Below are 20,379 nucleotides of genomic sequence, written 5' to 3' on the forward strand. Positions count from 1 at the left end.
GTAGACCTTCTTTGAGGTAAACACTGATTTTGAGGTAGAGGAAGTGAACTAGAACATGGACTTGAAGATGGAATTGGTAAACTAGTTGAAACTTGAGGTGATACAGAAGAAGAAGAAGGAGAAGAAGAAGATAGAATAAGTGAAGCAGAATTTACTGGATTAGATGGTGCATAAATTTCGAGAGTAAGAGAATCAGAATCATCAATGAAAGGCTGAGTAGGAAAAAAAAAGGAAGGAATATTTAATGGAAATGAGAAAGGAAAGATAGTCTCATGAAAGACTACATCACGATTACAAAAAAAGATATAGTATGAAGATAAAAAAGAAGATAGCTCTTTTGAGTTGATGAATAACCAATAAAAACAGAAGGTAAGGCCTTTGGAGAAAATTTATCCTTATAGTTAACTTTGGTTGCATAACAAAGACAACCAAATACTTTCATATGAGAAAGATTAGGTGATTTTTTTATAGAAGGCTTCAAATGGGCTTTTCCAGTCTAGAACAAAAGTAGGGAGCATGTTAATGATATAACAGGCTGTTAAGACACACTCACCCCAAAATTTAATAGGAATATGAGAATGAAATCTAAGAGCACGGGCTACCTCTAAAAGATGTTTTGTGTTTTCGTTCAGTAACCCATTTTATTGGGGTGTGTGAACACAGGAGCTTTGGTGAATAATGCTAAGAGATGAGAAGAGTTCAGAACAATTATCACTAAAAACCTCACCACCATTATCACTACAAACATACTTAACTAAAGCTGAATGATGAGTTCGAACAAGAGTAAAAATTTGTTTAAGAAATAGAATTGCATCACTCTTAAGTCTCAACAAGTAAACCCATGACAACCTAGTGTGATCATCTACAATAGTAAAAAAAAAAGATCTATGACCACTGTATGCTGAAATTCTATATGGACCCCACAAGTCAACATGAATTAGATCAAAAGGTTTAAGGGACCTAGATGAACTAATTGGAAAGGGTAATCTAGATTGTTTTGCAAGAGGTCAGATAGAACACTGCTTAACAAAATTTTCATTTAAAGGAACATAACACAAAAACAGAGTTTTATGCATTTTAACAGAAGTAGCATGCCCTAAACGTGCATGCCAAAGCATTGTATTATTATAAGATGAAACAGAAATACAACCAGAACCAACTTTGCATTTAGATGATGACAAATCAGAAGTAACATTTGTAGAGGACAAACCAGAAACAAGGTCTTTAAAATTAAACAAATAGAGACCACGAGCTTCCCTACCAATCCCCCTCATCTTCCCAGTTAAGAGATCCTACAAAATGTAGAAATAAGTGTAAAAACAATGATGCAGATGAGGTCTTTAATGAGTTTTGACACTGACAATAGGTTATGATTAAAATTAGGAACATACAACACATTTGGAATAACATCAACTGAGTTAAAATAAAAACTACCAGTATGGGTGATTGAAACAGTTTTACCAGTAGGTAGATGGATAGAACTAGGCTCACATGAAGTTAGAGATTGTAAACAATGGATTTTAGACACCACATGGTCAGTAGCCCCTGTATCAAGTATCCAACGAAAGGAATTAGAAGAAGCAGGTGAGCACATAGAAGCAATACCTGCCAGGTTGACTGCTGCATCAACCGAAGGAGTTTTATTCAAGAGCTCAAGAATTTGATGATATTGAGTTGTTGTGAAGATCAGAGCAGGATTAACCGTGCTTGAATCACCAGAACGAGACTCATGATCAGAATCAACCAGTGAGGGATTGTAACAAGAGCTGCTTGAGAATTCCTCTTCTTGGTGAATTTGAAGTCAAGAGGAAACCCGATTAAACGATAGCAGTTGTCTAGCTTATGGCCTTTTATTTTGCAGTAATCACAAACGCCAGTGAATCACCTTCGATCAGAATTTCCAGACGCATTAGAGTACATGGCAGTAGCAATTTCACGATGCAGAAAATAAATTCTGGATCCATCTACTTGTCGAATCGCTCCTTCAAATCATTCCAGACATGATCAGTGCTTGAAGCAAACACGATTCCAGCCGAGAGATCACTGCTTACTGTGTTGAGAATCCATGACAAAACAAATGCATTACAGCGTTCCCATTGAGAGTGCAAAATCACATCGTAATCTTATTCGTAGAAAGTGTCGTCAATGAGACCTAACTTGTTCTTAGCCAGCAACACGATTCTCATAGATCAGCTCCATATGTTATAATTGTCGATGTTAACCAAGCGATGTAAAACCAGAACGCCGCCCGGCGTATCAGATGGATACAAAAATAAAGGATGGTTGAAGTCGAGCACGGTGGTGGTAGTGGCGGTGTCAGGAGTATCCATTTCATCGAAGGGAATTTGTGCAAAGCAAGAGCTAATCTAGAAGAAAGGATTATGGGTCGAAGGAAGGTACGGGCAGAGTAAGGGCGGCCCAAGAATAACCTGGGCTAAACTGATACCATGTTGAAACTGAAAACTGGGCAGAATTATATTTTATTCCTCAATATATCAATTACAACAAATAGGTCCTTTATATATAAACAATTTCCTGTAACTAACTCAATAACTGAAATCTAACAAACTAACAGAATAAGCAACTACAGTTTAAATCAGTTAACACTTTTTACACGAAGTCGGGATAAGCAGAGAGGGAGGTCTTGGTATTGTTGTAAAAGCCATGGTTTGATTCACATCCCTGCAAGGGAAACTGATGCAGAATGATAAATGGTCTATCCTCTGAGATAGGCTTAAAATACAACAATGTGAACGTAAAATGTCAGATTTTAGGATTAGAATGGAAATTAAACCTCGTAAAGATCGAAAGATAGAATGTGTTGACTTATGAACTTTATGTTGTTAACATCGACCAATAACATATGACAAATTGACATGTGCAACTCCGATGAACGGGACAAGGACCATGTCCACAAGAAGATGTGCGTCCTCGCCGTCGGTCACAGCTGCGGCCACTTGCTTGATATCAATATTGAATATTTTGGTACTGATGAACTTCTGTTTTATATCTCCGAGCGGTAATTTTTCTTCTTCTTTTATTTTATAATCTCTAATTGATTCTTTCAGGTTGTACTAGTTGGAAATTAAACGAGTACTAGTTGGGAATTCAACGAGTACGAGTAATTTCCCTATAACCAGATTAGTGAGAATGCGAAATAAAAGAGGAAAAATAATACCCGAAATTGATAACGGAGTTCAGCCAATTTTGCATATGTCTCCGGACTGCTGCAGATTTTTTACTAAGAGAGAAAATTTACAGGTGTTTACAAAACACTCACTACTCACAAGAACGCTCTCTAGTATTGGGAGAAAGAAATGATTTGGGATGATTTGAAGCTAAATGAGCTAGGGTATTTATAGTTAAAGCTTAAGGATTAATCTTGTAAATACCCTAAAGTTTAATGACTCAATTTTGTAATTATCCATTGCCAATTTCAACTAAAATTGGTTGTCTAACTTTGAATTCAAATGCCCATCGGCTGCCATCTAGAATTGTTGGTTGCTTTGAATTTCAATAATCTCCCACTTGAAGACTGATTTTAATCTGTCTTCACACCTCGATCAATGCAGCAACATTTCTGGTCTTGTTATTCTAGCATGCCAACTGAAGCTGAACACAACTTCAGTTTGTCCGTACTCACCGTCTTTGTCAACATGTCTGCCGGATTTTGAGCTCCACTAATCTTTTCAAGTTACAAAATCCCATCTTCCAGAAGAGACCGGATAAAATGATATCTCAATTATATGTTCTTCGTTTTGGAATGAAAAGACGAATTCTTCACTAGATGGATATCACTTTGACTGTCGCAATACAAGACATGTTTTTATTGTTTCTTGCCTAACTCTTCCAAGAAACTTTGGAGCCAAACCATCTCCTTATTGGCTTCCGTAACAGCGATATATTAAGCTTCAGTTGTGGAGAGAACAACTATCTTCTGTAGTTGAGAAACCCAACTCACTGCAGTGCCTCCTAAAGTATATACATACCTCTGTCTTTGGTGGTTGTTCTTTGGAGTGTCTAAAATGAACACCTAAAGATGTACTTACTAGTTTAGCATCTTGCATGTTGAACCTGGAGAGTACTTTGTTGATGTACTCAGCCTGCGATAACATCAAAGTCCCCGACTTTGTGTCTCTCTTGATCCTCATCCCAAGAATCTGCTTTGCAGCGCCCAGATCTTTTATTTCAAACTGCTTCGACAATTTCTGCTTCAAGTTTATAATCTCTTGCATGTTTGAGCCTGCAACGAGCATGTTATCAATGTACAACAATAAAATAATGAAGCTGTTGTCGAACTTCTTGATGTAGTAACAATGATCTGCTTGGCATCTGGTAAAACCATTGCTACTCATGAAACTATCGAAATTCTTGTACCACTGTCTAGGAGCTTGTTTCAAACCATAGAAGCTCTTCTTCAACCTGCATACCAGGTTTTTCTTGCATGCCTCTATGAAGCCTTCTGGCTACCTCATATAGATTTCTTCCTCTAAATCACCATGAAAGAAAGCTGTCTTCGCATCTAACTACTCAAGATGTAGATTCTCTGCAGCTACAATTTTCAACACCAATCTGATTATAGACAGCTTCACGACTGAAGAGAAAATTTCATTGTAGTCAATACCTTTTTTTTTGCTGAAAACCTTTGACAATCAATCTTGCTTTGTAGCATTTGCTCCCATCGTTCTCTTCTTTGATCCTGTAAATCCACTTTTTATGGAGCGCTTTCTTGCATGGTGGTAATTCAGCTAATTCCCACGTCTGATTTGACATAAGCGAGTTCATCTCATCTTTCATGGAAGACTCCCACTTGACTGAATCCTTCACTTGCATTGCTTTATCATAGTACTCTGGTTCACCATTGTCAGTCAGCAACAAGTAGTGCAAAGAAGACGAATATCGTTGGATTGGTTTGGGAATTCTGGAGAAGCGTCTCAGTTTTGATGTGCCTGGTTCTTCTTGAACTGCTTTAGGACTGATCTGAACATCATTTCTAGAAATCTCCTCGAACTCAGAAAAATCCTTTATTTCAGCTTCAGTATTGGAGTTACTTAATTCTATTGACTTGTCTTTGTACATCACATTCTCATTCCCAAAACCAGTAACCGAACTCATCACCACCATAACCAACAAAGACACATTTGTTGGACTTGGCATCAAGTTTACTTCTTTCAGCAGAGTTTATGTGTACATAAGAAATACAACCAAACACTCTTAAGTGTGAAAGATTTATTTCTTTCTTGCTCCAAACTTCCTCTAGTATTCCACCATCCAAGGGAACTGAGGGCCCACGGTTGATCAGGTAAGCTACAGTGTTGATAGCTTCAGTTCATAGCAATTTAGGTAATCCAGCATGTATCATCATGCTTCTGGCACGTTCATTCAGAGTTCTGTTCATGCGCTCTACTATTCCATTCTACTGCGGTGTCATGGGAACTATTGTCTCCATCTTGATCCCATTATTTGCACAGAAATCTCTAAATCTCCTATTTTTGTACTCTCCTCCATTATCAGACCTTAACCGCTTAACTTTAAAACCAGTTTCATTTTCCATAATGGCCTTCCATTTTCTGAAGGTATCAAAGACTTCTGATTTCTTCTTTAGAAAATAAACCCACATCTTCCTTGTAGAATCATCGATGAAGGTGACATAATATAGTGAGCCTGTAAGAGATGGAACTGTTGATAGTCCCCATACATCAGTATGAACCAATTCTAAATTTTCTGCCTTGGGTGTCTTGACAATCTTTGCAAAACTGACTTTCTTTTATTTGCCAAAAATGAAATCTTCACATAGTCCGACATCTACATTCTTTAGATCCGACATATTCCCTTTTGACAAAAGTATTTTCATCCCTTTCTCGCTCATATGGCCAAGCCTTTGGTGCCATAGGTTTGATTTTCCATTAGCATATGCTACTGCAATGATATTCTCTAAATTTGAGGTTACATAAAGAGTACCAGTTTTTTTACCATGAGCAATGACGAGTGCTCCTTTGGTAATCTTCCATTCACAACCTGAAAAAGTTGTACTATATCATTCTCCATCAAGCTGTCCTACAGAAATCAAATTTCTTTTGAGGCCAACAATTTGTCTCACTCCTGTCAGCTTCTACGTGGTCTGATTTGGCAACTTTAATCGGATATCTCCTTTTTCGACGATCTTCAATGTTTCATCATCAGCTTGATGAACCTTCCCAAAATCACCACTGACATAGTTCTCCATGATTTCTTGGCATGGGGTGGAGTGGAAAGATGCCCATGAATCCAAGATCCATGATTCAATCGGACTGTCGATGCTTAGAATCATGCCATCACCTGTCTCCTCTTCCATGTTGGCAGATTTATGTGCGTCGATATCTTTCTTAAGTGCTCGGCAATCCCTTTTAAAGTGACCCTTCTTGCCACAATTATAACAGGTAAATCTTTCTTTCCCGTTCTTGATTTTCTCCTTTTGGATTTCGATCTTCCACGATTTGAATTTCTTTAGAAGTTCTCCCTCTAGACTCTGTGTGCAAGGCTGAGGAGCTTGATGCTTCACCCGATTCTCTCCGTCGAATTTCTTCACTCAATACCAGATCCCGAACATCGTCGAATTTTAATTTGATGTTTCCCGACGAGCTGTTGACTGCTGTAACAGTAGCATTCCAACTGTCTGGTAGATATGATAAGAGAATTAAAGCTCAAACTTCATCATTGAATTCAATTTCCACGGAACTCAACTGAGTTGTGATTGTGTTGAGTTCATTCAGGTGTTGAGCCACTGATGCCCCTTCCCCCATTCGAAAATTGAATAATCGCCTCATCAAATGAACTTTGTTTGAGGCTGATGGCTTCTCATACATACTGGAGAGAGCCGCTATAAGACCCGTCGTGGTCTTTTCCTTTGCTATGTTGAAAGCAACATTGCGGGATAACGTCAGTCGGATAACTCCGAGGGATTGTCTATCGAGAGGAGACCAGTCTTCATTCTTCATGCCCTCTGGTTGCTTTCCTGAGAGAGGTTGATATAGATTTTTCTGGTACAGAACATCTTCAATCTGCATCTTCCAAAAGCCAAAGTCCGCACCATCAAAACTTCTCAATTTTCACCTTCCATTCGTCTGCAACCATCACTCCCTCGCTTCTTTGGATCGTTTTTGACAATTTTCCCGAACCGCAGTGTATTAGAACACCTCCTTCGACAAATTTGTATCGCCGACAAAATTTTACTATTCACAAAATTCACTATTCATATGAATAGTAACCTCGCAAAAATTGACAAAATTCACAACCAAAAGCTCTGATTACCAGTTGTTGGGAATTAAACGAGTACGAGTAATTTCCCTATAACCATATTAGTGAGAATGCGAAAAAAGCGGAAAAATAATACCCGAAATTGATAACGGAGTTCAGCCAATTTTGCCTACGTCTCCGGACTGCTGCAGATCTTTTACTAAGAGAGAAAATTTACAGGTGTTTACAAAACACTCACTACTCACAAGAAAGCTCTCTAGTATTTGGAGAAAGAAATGATTTGGGATGATTTGAAGCTAAATGAGCTAGGGTATTTATAGTTGAAGCTTAAGGATTAATCTTATAAATACCCTAAAGTTCAATGACTCAATTTTGTAATTATCACTTGTCAATTTCAACTAAAATTGGTTGCCTAACTTTGAATTCAAATACCCATCGGCTGCCATCTAGAATTGTTGACTGCTTTGAATTTCAACAGTACTTATTATCAATTATCAGTTTTCGTTCTTTAATGGTAATGGATGCCTTATAATAGTGTGTGTTTAGTTTTTTACTAGTGAAATTCTGGGCATTTCTTATGGTTTCTCCAACATTCTATAGCTTTTGTTTCTTACTGGGAGATGTGTTCATAGCATGACCTTTAGCTTTGATGATCCATTTAGGCCGAATATTGATTGAGTCGAGTTAAGTTAAAAATTTCGAGTTAAGTTAGATTGGAAGTTCTGTTTTATCATCCAAATTTTATTTAGAACTTTTCGAATCGAGTCGAGTTTTTAGAATTTCTATTTAAAGTTGATTATAAATATTTATAATATTACAATATTAATTTATTCCAATTTAAAGACTTTCTATAACTATATACAATGCATATATATTTTTCATATTTTTTCATGATGTATATATATCATATAAAGTTTGAAGACTCGATTAGAACTTGAAAATCAATGCATTAATAGCCTCAAGTTTTGAGTTATTCAAGTTATTTGAGTTATTCAGGTGTTGCTCACTTTCTAAACCAACTGCAATTAGTTACGGAAGAATTTCAAAATGATGTTTCGAAATCGACATTCAATAGAGAGATGATTGTTTGTTTCCATTTATAGTTTTCAAGTGGTATTTGTTTTTTTTTTATATAAAAAAGATGATGCTTTTCACTGGTCTAATCATCTGAAACGTCTTCGACTGTTTTCGTGCTACGAGATCTCCGATGAAGGATTAAGCGAAGCAGCTTCAAAGCTTCCGTTTCTCGAAGAGCTTGAAATTTCGATATGTCCGATTTCGAAACATGCTGTCGAAACCATCGGTCGCAGTTGCCCTCTCTTGAGATCATTCAAGTTCAATCTTCAGAGATGCAAAGGCTATGTCTGTGATGATGAGGCAGTAGCCATTGCACAAACCATGCCCGAATTACGCCACCTCCAACTTCTGGGGAACGGATTGACGAATGAAGGCTTGCAGGCCATTCTCGACGGTTGTCATCACCTCGAATATCTCGACTTACGGCAGTGTTTCAGCGTTCGTCTGGTGGGGAACTTGGAGAGAAGGTGTGTTGAACGGATGAAGAACTTGCGGCACCCTTGTGATCCGCCTCATGATTATGAATTCAGTGCAGAAGATCTTGATTTCTGGTTCTACCCTTCTGATTGAAACGTTCTAAGTGCTTTGTTTAGGAAGCTACATGCTTTTATTGTTCTAGTGGATGTTGACTAAAGTTCATTTATTTCACTTATTGCTGGGATTAATTTGGAAGAGCAGGGAAGTTTATTTGATAAAACAGATCAAATCTTATTGGACACTCGTTATACTCTTTAAACACTTTATGGGTTAAGGACCAATTGAAAGATATTAATAATAACAAGAAGTATTGTTCTTCCAAAAAAATTCGAGTTCATATCTGTTATCCCAACTAAATTTATTCATAAATAGGAAATGCTGAACACCCAAATTCAGAGATTAAGGAGAGCTTTCCATAACAAAGGTTGTGTCATTAGAATGCTTAAAGATTTTCAAAACGAAGCTGAGAAAAAATGATGGATGGAAGGCAAATATACATACCTAATAAACATTATTCTTCGACAATCTCACAATCTCCGCTTTATCCTTCAAGGCCTTCGAAACACTCTTTTTTGGCATCATGACAGTAAGCTCAAATGAAAAATCAGACAATTTCACAAAATGAAAACAACAATAAAAAAAGAATTTATGATTGCTACACCAAATCCTCCTTATATAATTAGACAAAGCGACATATTTGCAACAGTCGAAATAGTGTGTCGTTCAAGAAGCAATAATTGCAACAAAAATGACTTAATAAATACCAATAATGATCTAACGGTTAAATCTCGAGTCAAATCATTTTATGGAATTCTCTCTATTAAGGACAAATGTTATACCTCCACCAAAGGCATTCGCATACTCCTCTCATGTCTTATAGTTTTCAGAGGACTCAAAAGCATATTCAAGTCTCCGTCACCTAGGGAGCTCCAAAAGATATAAGAAGAATATCTTCGAAAGATGAATTTTGAATATCTTACTTCTTTCAAGAAGTCATAATCTATTGACATGACCTCTGACACATTCATGTGACTTACTAAAACCAAATTCACTTCCACTAAACTTTATCCACTTAGTCTGTTATCCTACTAGTAGTAATAATAATTTTACGTTTGACACCAACTCTAAAAGTCACTATAAAACTTCAAGACCAAGATTGAGAGAAATGATGAAACTCATATGAAATCCTCTTACACTCATTTATTTGTTCTCTTTCTAATTGTCGCTCTCTGTCCAAATTAGGAAGAGTGGACCACGTATAACCGCACAATCTCTTTGTACAAATTTAAAGCTTCTACGCTTTCTTGTGGAATGCTGATGATAGGGAGAATTTAAAATTTAGGGTGATATTTAGTAAAAGAATCGAAAATTCTTGGAACTCAAAATATTTGATACTTTTTTTAAAACAATTTTACTCGGGAAGGGAAAAGGAAGGGAAGGAGAATTCTTAGAACTCGAAGTTATTTTGATAGTTGTTTATAGGGGTGAGCAAAATTCATTCGACTTAAAAAAATCAATTTTTTCGACTGGATCGATTCGAAAAACTCTACTCAAATTGAATACGAGTTGTAATTTCATAAATTCGACTCGACTCGAAAAATTTTTTAAGTTCAAATCGAGTTGTAAAATACAACTCTAATGACTCGAGCAACTCGAAATTTTAGTAATTAGTGGATTGATTTTTTTCTTGTGGAATGCTGATGATATAGGGAGAATTTAAAATTTAGGGGTGATATTTAGTAAAAGAATGCGAAAATTCTTGGAACTCAAAATTATTTTGATACTTTTTTTAAAACAATTTTTACTCGGGGAAAGGGAAAAGGAAAGGGGAAGGGAGAATTCTTAGAACTCGAAGTTATTTTGATAGTTGTTTATAGGGGCGAGCAAAATTCATTCGACTTAAAAAATCAATTTTTTCGACTTGATTCGATTCGAAAAAACTCTACTCAAATTGAATACGAGTTGTAATTTCATAAATTCGATTCGACTCGAAAAATTTTAAGTTCAAATCGAGTTGTAAAATACAACTCCAATGACTCGAGCAACTCGAAACTTTTAGTAATTAGTGGATTGATTTTTAAGATTGAGTCAAGCCCCTCGACTTTGTATGATATATGTATATCATATGAAAAAAATATGAACTATATATATATATATATGGTTATAAAAAGTTATTTCGATTGGAATAAAATAATATCATAATATTATAAATATTTAAAATAGGACTCGTCAATACTATAATTCAAAAAAATTTATTCGACTCGACTCAATCGAACACTCACCTTACCTTAGTTGTTTATAGTAATTTTGGTTTTTTAATATGATATACAGGGACAATTGAATATATGTGATTAGTAATTTGTGTAAAAAAATCATTTTGTTATGGTACTTTGCAAGGCTAATTTAAGTGCTTACCCTTTACTTAACTACCAACCTTGTAATATACCAAGGAGAAAAATGTAAAGTAAATAAAAACTAATGTGATGGGAAGTCCTAGCAGCTTTGGATTAGAGAAAAAGATTAAAAAAACACTATTAGCATTACATATTTTGAAAGGCAATGACAATTTTATTGAATAAAGTAGAAACAAAATATTAAAATATTATACATGAAATTGAAAACAAAATAAATGAGAACAATTATAAAAATAAGACACTAAACTGTCCCAACCAAACTGGCATATAGTTAATCACATGGGGGAGATCAAATCTGGATTCAAATTTCAGTAGCTCCAAAGCTTTTCTCCATTTCAAGCAATTACACTAGAGAAGTATTTGCAATCCTGCTGTTGTTCCAACCAAATTTATTCATAATAGGACCTGAATTGTAGCACCTTAGTTAGCCATTGAAGACTACATGACCCAACAATTCTGCTAATTTTATGGCCGAGAAAGGACTCCGAAACGGAAGAGGTTCATGACTAAGGGATTGAGCAACATGTTGCATGGTTGGCCGAAGTTGAGGATTGGCATTCATGCATGCAAATGCTACTTTAGTTGCAGTGACTACATCATTTGCAGCTCGGCTTTGCGGGGGCGAGAGACGGTGGTCAATCACATCTTTAAGTAAAATTTGTTCATCATTTGGAACAGGTGTTGATGATGACAAATATGAAAGAAGATCACCAGGATGCTTCCCCATCAAAACTTCTATTGCTACTACCCCAAAGCTGTACACATCACATTTCTCATCTATCCTCATTGTATAAGCCAACTCTACATTAAAAAACACATATATATACTATTTGAATCATATCTATATAAGAAATTAACACATCTTATCAAATAAATGAACTGTTGAAAGCACTTTTAGGGGGGGGGGGAATGGTTAATACCTGGAGCTATATACCCATAGGTTCCTGCAAGTGATGTCCAATTGGATGAGTCCGGCTTTAAAACCCTAGCAGTTCCAAAATCAGAGACGCGAGTTTCATAGTCCGAATCCAAAAGAACATTGTTGCTGGAAATGTCTCGATGAACTATAGGTTTTGAATGGTCGTGATGCATGTAAGACAGGGCATTGGCCAATCCTTTAACAACATTTAGCCTCTTTTCCCAGTCTAACAACATTGCTTGTTCATTGTTGCTTAATATCATTCTCAAACTTCCCCTTTCTACAAACTCATAAACCAGAAAAGAATGTTTTGGATGTGAACAAAAGCCATACATCTGCACAATGTTACGGTGCCTTATTTCTAATAAAGCAACAATCTCGCTTTCAAAAGCTTTCAAGTTGTTGAGAAGCAAGCTGTCTTCAGATTGGTGAATCTTCTTCACAGCAACCGCTTGACCAGTTGGTAATGTAGCTTTATAAACAGTTCCATATCCTCCTGATCCAATGCAATACTCGGAGCTGAATTCTTCAGTGGCTTCAATGATGCTATCATGGAGTTCTCTTCCATTAAATCCAAACACAGTGAAAATATCTCCATGTTGTTCCTCCCTCGGCTCTGATTTTCTGGTTGGATTCTTCTTGCAAATAGTAAGGAAACTTGCAGCCAATATAAACAACAAAAGTAGACCACCAAAGAGTGGAAGCATGGCTAATACGATGATTTTGGTCCTTCTTCCATGCCTATGGTTGTCTCGGGGAGGGAGAACACAAGGCCTTAGTCCAGTGGCATTACCACATAAGGCTTTATTGTTGCGTAAGGCATCGAATGAAGCCTCGTGAAATGCATAAGGTCTGGAATCGGACTTCCAATTGATTGAAGGATATATTCACAATTCTCAAACCATGCATATCATTGAAAGCTTCTGGTATGGAACCATTGAGCTATTGTGAGAAAGGTTCAATATTTCCAAGGACTGTATTTTCCAAACTGTTGTGGGATGCCTCCAATAAGTGAGAAAGGTTCAATTTTTCAAATCTAGAGTTGAAGAGCAATAACATCACTTATTGAAGATGGAATGTCCTCTCCAAGATTATTCATGCTCAAATTCAAGTGGAATAATTTCAAGCAGTTTCAAGTTGATCAGGAATAGGTCCACTTAAATTTTTTGATGCCAACTTAAGTTGTTCTAGATTGGAAAGAAGACCGATCTCAGATGGATATTTTCCTGAAAACCGGTTACCACCTAGAAAAAGACGGGACATCATTTTCAATGTTCCGAGTTGCCTTGGAATCTCACCGATTAGATGATTCGAAGAGAGATCGAGTTCCTGCAAATGAGTTGTATGTCCCAACTCAAGTGGTATCTTCCTGTTAGGTATGGCTCATAAATATACCAGTAAAGAGGACAGGAGATGGAGCGGAGTGAGCGAAGCGAACATCAACTGCCCTTACAAAGAAAGTCTCGTTGTGGGGTTAAGAATTATGTGGGTTGGGGGTGCGGGGGCGTAGCCCCCGCGGTACGGTACAGGGTTGATTTTGTAATTATGTACCAGGGTTTTCTATTATAAATAGAGATGTAACCTAGACCTAAAATATCATTGAATAAAAACTTCTAGCGCCGCCTAGGCACCGAGGACGTAAGCACATTGTCGAACCTCGTAAAATTCTCGTGTTCTTTTGTTTTCTTTACCCGTTTTCATCAACAATTGGTATCAGATGTCAGGAGCAAAATTCGAAGTCGCGAAATTCGATGGTCAGGGTAACTTCGGATTATGGCAAACGAGGGTGAAGGATCTATTGGCGCAGCAAGGGATCTTGAAGGCTTTGCGACCTACAAAGCCGGCGTCGATGGATGAGGAAGATTGGGAAGAATTGCAGCAGCGAGCGGCATGAACCATACGATTATGTTTGGCGGACGAGGTCATGTATCACGTCATGCATCTATCGTCTCCAGACGAAATTTGGAGGAAGTTGGAAAGCAGTTATGTCCAAATCCTTAACGACAAAACTGTATCTGAAGTAGCGGTTGTATGGGCTGAAGATGCAGGACGATCACGATTTGGCGCAACACGTGAATGTCTTCAATCAAATCGTTTCTGATCTGGCTCGGCTTGATGTGAAAATTGAGGATGAAGACAGAGCGATGATTCTGTTGTGTTCGTTGCCTCCCTCTTACGAACACATGGTGACTACTCTTACATATGGGAAAGAGACTATCAATGTTGAGGAGATTACTGCAGCCTTGTTGGCTCACAACCAGCGGAAGCAGAATGCAGGGGAAAGTTCTCAAGCCGATAGTTTATATGTCAAGGGTAATCGAGATCGTGGATGGAAGCCAGAGAAGGCAGGGTCCGGGAAGCGGAATTCCAGATCCAAATCCAGGGATAAGAAGACGATTCACTGTTACAAGTGCAAAGAGGCGGGACATATGAAGCGAGACTGTCCGAAGTTGAAAAAACAGACTGATGAGAAGCGTGATGGCTCATCCAAGTCTGTGAACGTGGTCGAGGATGATAATTCTGATTGCAGTGAGGGTGATATGCTTTCTATTTCAACGACACAATTGACGGATGCTTGGATTCTTGATTCTGGATGTTCTTATCACATCACGCCAAATAGGGAATGGTTTTCGACATACTGGCCGGTTAATTCTGGTTCGGTTTATTTGGGTGATGATCGATGTTGCAATATTGTTGGTATTGGTGAATTAAGATGCACGATGGCTCCGTTCGGACGTTGAGTGGTGTTCGACATATCCCAGACTTGAAGAAGAATTTGATTTCCTTGGGCACTTTGCACAAGAATGGTTTTATCCCTAAGGCTGACGAGGATAGGGAAACCATTCGGATTGTTAAAGGAGCATTGACTGTGATGAAAGGCAAGATGACTGCAGGGAATCTACGATTGTTAGGGAGTACCGTTGCAGGTGGAGTTCACTCTGTTGAGTCCTGTGATGATACGACAAAATTGTGGCATATGCGCCTTGCTCATCTTAGTGAACGTGGTATGGCAATTACACAAGAGAAACTTGTTGCATGGTGTCAAAAGCTGTAAGCTCGACTTTTGCAAGTATTGTGTTTGGTAAACAGACTAAAGTCCGTTTCAAGACTGCGAAGCACAAACTCAAGGGATTCTTGATTATGTGCATTCTGATGTATGGGGGCCTTCCACGACATCGTCTTTGGGTGGATCTAGGTACTATGTTACTTTTATTGATGATTTTTCACGGAAAGTTTGGGTGTATTTTTTGAAACAGAAATATGAAGTTTTTGAGAAGTTCAAGCTGTGGAAAGCTGAGGTAGAAAACCAAACAGGACGAAAAATCAAGTGTTTGCGGTCTGACAATGGTACGGAGTACACATATTCACAGTTCCTACAATTCTGTAAGGAGCATGGGATTCAGAGGCATTTACAGTGCGCAAGACACCACAGAATGGTGTTGCGGAACGAATGAACATGTCGTTGAATGAAAGAGCCAGATGTTTGCGGTTGAATGCGGGGCTTCCCAAACACTTCTGGGCTGAGGCTGTTAACATGGCGTGTTACCTTATCAACAGATCGCCAAGGGCATCGCTGGCTGGGAAAGTTGCAGAGGTATGGACTGGTCATGATGTTAGTTTTGATAACTTACGGTTTTGGTTGTCCTGCTTATGTGCATGTACCTGCTGATGAGAGATCCAAACTTGATGCAAAATCGAAGGAGTGCATTTTCTGGGTTACAAGAAAGGTGTCAAAGGATTCAAGTTCTGGGATCCAGTTGCGAAGAAAGTTGTGATTAGTAGAGATGTCGTTTTTGATGAACAATCCATGTTGCAGCAGAAGCAAGACACGACAGTGGTGGATCTCGAGCAGTTTCCAGTTGAGAAACCAGAAACTTCTCAACCGACTTCTGGTGGTTCCATACGGATGATTTGCAGGATTATAGTCTCGCCAGAGACAGGGTGAGACGGACGAATATAAAGCCTCCGAACAGATTGGGTTTTGAAGACTTGGTATCTTTTGCACTTATTGTTAGCAGTGATGATCCGATTACTTTTCATGATGCCGTTATAGTCAGGAAAACGACAAGTGGATGGCAGCCATGATTGAGGAGATGGAGTCTTTGAATCACAATCGCACATGGGAGTTAGTTCCCCTCCTGAGGGTAAGAAGCCGATTGGTTGCAAATGGGTGTATAAGAAGAAACCAGTAGTAACAGAAAAAGAGGGGGAGAAGTTCAAGGCTCGTTTGGTAGCGAAGGGTTTTTCACAGCAGAAAGGAGTTGATTATGATGAAATCTTTTCTCCTGTGGTCAGGCACACTTCAATCCGAGCAGTACTTGCATTGGTGGCTAGTTGGGATTTGCATTTAGAGCAGATAGATGTTAAAACTGCTTTTTTGCATGGTGATTTAGAGGAGCAGATCTACATGCGGCAACCTGAAGGTTTCACTCAACCTGGAAACGAGCATTAGTTTGCAGATTGAAGAAATCTTTGTACGGGTTGAAACAGTCTCCGAGACAGTGGTAAACGGTTGACTCCTATGATCAAGATTGGCTACAACCGATGTGAGTATGATTGTTGTGTCTATGTTAAGAGCCTTGATGATGGTTCTTTTATTTTTCTATTACTGTATGTTGATGATATGTTGATTGCTGCGAAGAACATGGATGATGTTATCGGTTTGAAAACTTATTGAGTCAGGAATTTGATATGAAAGATTAGGTGCTGCAAAGAAAATTCTTGGAATGGAAATTTGCAGGGACAGAGACTCAAGCAAACTGCGGCTATCTCAACGGGGTTATGTTGAGAAAATGCTAGAAAGGTTTGCGATGAGCAGCGCGAAACCAGTTAGCACTCATTGGCGAATCACTTTAAGCTCTCATCAGAACAGTGCCCCAAGACAGATAAGGAAGCTGAAGATATGGCAAAGGTTCCGTATTCTAATGCTGTTGGCTGCTGTATGATGTAGATGGTACTCGTCCTGATTTAGCTCATGCTGTTAGTCAAGTTTGTAAGTACATGTCTAAACCTGGTAAGCAAACATGGGAAGCAGTCAAGTGGATCTTTCGGTACTTAAAGGGTACTGTGGAACATGGAATGTTTTGGGAGTCAGCGGGATAATCCTTTGGTTGTAGGATATGTGGATTCAGACTATGCAGGTGACTTGGATAATAGAAGATCTACGACAGGGTATGTCTTTACTCTTGGTGGAGGGCCTATTTGTTGGAAGTCTACTGTTCAATCTATTGTGGCTCTATCTACAACTGAAGCTGAGTACATGGCAGCGGCTGAAGCTGTAAAAGAAGCTTTATGGCTTACTGGTTTAGTGAAGGAGTTGGGTGTTCAACAAGGTGGAGTTCAGTTGCTTTGTGATAATCAAAGTGCTATTCACTTGGCTAAGAATCAGGTGTATCGTGCTAGAACTAAACATATTGATGTAAGGTTCCACAAGATCATAGAGTTGGTTGCATCTGGAGAGGTTTTGTTTCAGAAGGTACATACTGATGAGAATGCCGCTGATATGTTCACTAAGCCAGTTATGACAGACAAGTTCAAGCATTGCTTGAACTTGTTGAATGTTTCGAGTTGTTAAAGGATCAAGGTAACCCAACCCACATTGAAGTTTCCAAGAGGCAGGATATTCGCCAAGGTGGAGATTTGTTAGGTATGGCTCATAAATATACCAGTAAAGAGGACAGGAGATGGAGCGGAGTGAGCGAAGCGAACATCAACTGTCCTTACAAAGAAAGTCTCGTTGTGGGGTTACGAATTATGTGGGTTGGGGGTGCGGGGGCGTAGCCCCCGCGGTACGGTACAGGGTTGATTTTGTAATTATGTACCAGGGTTTTCTATTATAAATAGAGATGTAACCTAGACCTAAAATATCATTGAATATAAACTTCTAGCGCCGCCTAGGCACCGAGGACGTAAGCACATTGCCGAACCTCGTAAAATTCTCGTGTTCTTTTGTTTTCTTTACCCGTTTTCGTCAACACTTCCCAGTAATGTTATTATTGGAGATAAGCAGGCTAGTTAGATTAGGACATTGCCCCCATTTTGGAGAAAGTTCACCAAAAAAGTTGTTGTCGCTTAATCCAATATGAACCAAATTTGGATATATACCGAAAGCATCTGATATATTTCCAGTGAAGTGGTTTCCTTCAAGCTTAGCTCTAAATAAGCTTTTGCAGTCTCTCAAACTTGATGGGATCGGACCCGTCAAACTGTTGTTGACCACCCAAAGTCGAATGAGTGCTCCACCGAGGCATAAATTCTCCGGTAATGGACCAGTGAGATTGTTGTTGGATAATTGGAAATAAGTAAAATTACAATATGTTTGAGGGATGTGGCCAGACAAACTATTGTCACCGAGGAAAAGCCTTGATAAGCTGGTCAAGTTTCCTATGGAAATAGGGATGACACCACTGAGATTATTTGCAGAAAACTCCAGATGGGAAAGTCAGCTAAGCAATCCTATCTCAGTTGGGATCGAACCAGAGAGGTAATTACTATAAAAATAAAGATATACCAAGTCGCTCAAGTTTCCTATAGATGCTGGTATAGGACCAGTTAGCTGGTTGCCTGAAAAGTCCAAATAATAAAGTGACCTCAACATTCCAACTTCTTTAGGTATAGAACCATTGAGTTGATTGTTATGAAGTTCAAGCCTAGCTAAATTAGGCAAGCCTCCAATAGAAACAGGTATTGTTCCGGTGAGATTATTTTGGTTGAGTCGAAGATCAGAAAGTGAGCTCAACCTTCCTATTGATGTTGGAATATGACCAGTGAGATAGTTGCTTGAAAGGTCAAGGGTGGATAAATTCTGCAAGCCTCCAATAGAAACAGGGATTGTACCTGTGAAATTATTTCGGTGCAGGTCCAAGTAGTTAAGCTTGGAAAGGTTGAAAATTTCTGTTGGAATGGGACCAGTAAGATTGTTGCTCATTAAAAAAATTACTGAAACCGCACTCAACCTTCCTATTTCTCGTGGAATGGAACCACTGAATGAATTTGAATCCAAGGAGATCAAATAAAGACTTTTCAACAAACCAATCTCCGGGGGAATATTCCCAGAAAAAATATTGTATGACAAGTCCAGGAAAGTGAGTCTGGAAAGGTTTCCAATGTGCGAGGGAATGTGCCCATACAAGGAGTTGTTTCGCAATTTGAGTTCAGTGAGAGATTCAAGCATTCCAACTTCTTTTGGTAAAGAACCATTGAATTTGTTGTCACCGAGGTTAAGTGAGATCAAATCAAGGTTGAAAATTTCTATTGGAATATGACCAGTGAGATGATTCCTTGAAAGGTCAAGCGTGGATAAATTCCGCAAGCCTCCTATAGAAACAGGTATTGTACCGGTGAGATTATTTTGGAAGAGATTAAGGTAAGAAAGTGAGCTCAACCTTCCTATATCTAAAGGGATACTCCCAAGGAAATTATTTCGGTTCAGGTCCAAGTTGTTAAGCTTGGAAAGGTTCGAAATTTCTGTTGGAATGGAACCGGTTAAATTGTTGCTCATGAAAAGAATTATTGAAACTACACTCAACCTTCCTATTTCTCGTGGAATGGAACCGCTGACTGAATTAAAACCCAATGAGAAAAAAGAAAGACTTTTCAAAAAGCAAAGGCCAAGTCAAGATAGTTGAGTTTGGAAAGGTTCCCAATTTTATTTTATGAATATTAATTATGAAATTAATGGTTAATATTTTTTTGATTGTGATTTTAGTAGTTTCAGCTTTAAATTTTTAAATATCAATTGGTTAAGGTTTTTAAAATTTTGTTTAGAAACGTTTTAGAGTCTTTTTGATTTAACAAAAAGAGAGAATAGAGTAATGGGGAGTAAATTTTTTTACAAGATTGATTTCAAAAATTATTTTTTAAATAAAAATCTTAAAATTACTTAAATGTTTTGTTATATCTAAAAGGGGAGATTGTTGAAAACATTTTGATGTTTCGATATAACAAATTAAGATAAATGAATTTTAAGGTTTTACAAATGATTTTCTAAATATATTCGATACAATTATTCGAATATCAAAATATTACTCCAAATTCTTTCAGAGTTCAATTTCAATCCTTACTAAAGTGTAAAATTGTGTTTTAATCTTAAAATATTTTTGAAACAATTTTCACAAAGTATTTCGAACAAAAAAACGAGCCAAATATTAATTTTTCAAAGTAGTGTACCAATGCACCATCCAATGCATCGATGCACCCTTGAATAAATTGAATTTCGAATGCATTTTATGCATCAATGCACAGACCATGCATCGA

The 20,379-nt window shown here is 37.9% G+C and overlaps 3 protein-coding genes across 3 annotated transcripts; 1 reads left to right on the plus strand and 2 right to left on the minus strand.

Annotated features, from left to right (window-relative positions):
* The first annotated feature begins 2,889 nt into the window (after positions 1–2,889).
* LOC120172849 (putative F-box/LRR-repeat protein 23) lies at positions 2,890–8,883 on the plus strand. The gene is made up of 2 exons (XM_039180202.1): positions 2,890–3,019; positions 8,378–8,883. Exons 1-2 carry the CDS (start codon positions 2,890–2,892, stop codon positions 8,881–8,883), a joined length of 636 nt encoding a protein of 211 aa, XP_039036133.1.
* Positions 8,884–11,628: 2,745 nt separating this feature from the next.
* LOC120172850 (MDIS1-interacting receptor like kinase 2-like) lies at positions 11,629–12,960 on the minus strand. Its single transcript, XM_039180203.1, has 2 exons — positions 12,125–12,960; positions 11,629–12,005 (listed from the first exon to the last, which is right to left on the minus strand). Exons 1-2 carry the CDS (start codon positions 12,828–12,830, stop codon positions 11,629–11,631), a joined length of 1,083 nt encoding a protein of 360 aa, XP_039036134.1. The 5' UTR covers positions 12,831–12,960.
* Positions 12,961–13,245: 285 nt separating this feature from the next.
* LOC120172851 (probable leucine-rich repeat receptor-like protein kinase At1g35710) lies at positions 13,246–19,353 on the minus strand. Its single transcript, XM_039180204.1, has 3 exons — positions 18,601–19,353; positions 18,102–18,507; positions 13,246–13,492 (listed from the first exon to the last, which is right to left on the minus strand). Exons 1-3 carry the CDS (start codon positions 19,295–19,297, stop codon positions 13,246–13,248), a joined length of 1,350 nt encoding a protein of 449 aa, XP_039036135.1. The 5' UTR covers positions 19,298–19,353.
* Between the last annotated feature and the right edge of the window lie 1,026 nt (positions 19,354–20,379).

The sequence above is a fragment of the Hibiscus syriacus genome, unplaced genomic scaffold (genome assembly GCF_006381635.1).
Source record: "Hibiscus syriacus cultivar Baekdansim isolate YM2019G1 unplaced genomic scaffold, ASM638163v2 tig00111881_pilon, whole genome shotgun sequence".
Lineage (NCBI taxonomy): Eukaryota > Viridiplantae > Streptophyta > Magnoliopsida > Malvales > Malvaceae > Hibiscus > Hibiscus syriacus.

Excerpts from the sequence above, each read along its gene's own strand:
- LOC120172851 (XM_039180204.1), bottom strand. The coding sequence starts at position 19,297 with ATGCTTGAATCTCTCACTGAACTCAAATTGCGAAACAACTCCTTGTAT. Across the intron at positions 18,508-18,600 it reads TTATAGTAATTACCTCTCTG|GAAACTTGACCAGCTTATCA; the intron begins GTTCGATCCCAA and ends CTATTTCCATAG. Across the intron at positions 13,493-18,101 it reads AATAATAACATTACTGGGAA|GAAGATACCACTTGAGTTGG; the intron begins GTGTTGACGAAA and ends CATACCTAACAG.
- LOC120172849 (XM_039180202.1), top strand. The coding sequence starts at position 2,890 with ATGAACGGGACAAGGACCATGTCCACAAGAAGATGTGCGTCCTCGCCG. Across the intron at positions 3,020-8,377 it reads CTGTTTTATATCTCCGAGCG|ATGATGCTTTTCACTGGTCT; the intron begins GTAATTTTTCTT and ends TATATAAAAAAG.
- LOC120172850 (XM_039180203.1), bottom strand. The coding sequence starts at position 12,830 with ATGCTTCCACTCTTTGGTGGTCTACTTTTGTTGTTTATATTGGCTGCA. Across the intron at positions 12,006-12,124 it reads CTATGGGTATATAGCTCCAG|AGTTGGCTTATACAATGAGG; the intron begins GTATTAACCATT and ends TTTTTAATGTAG.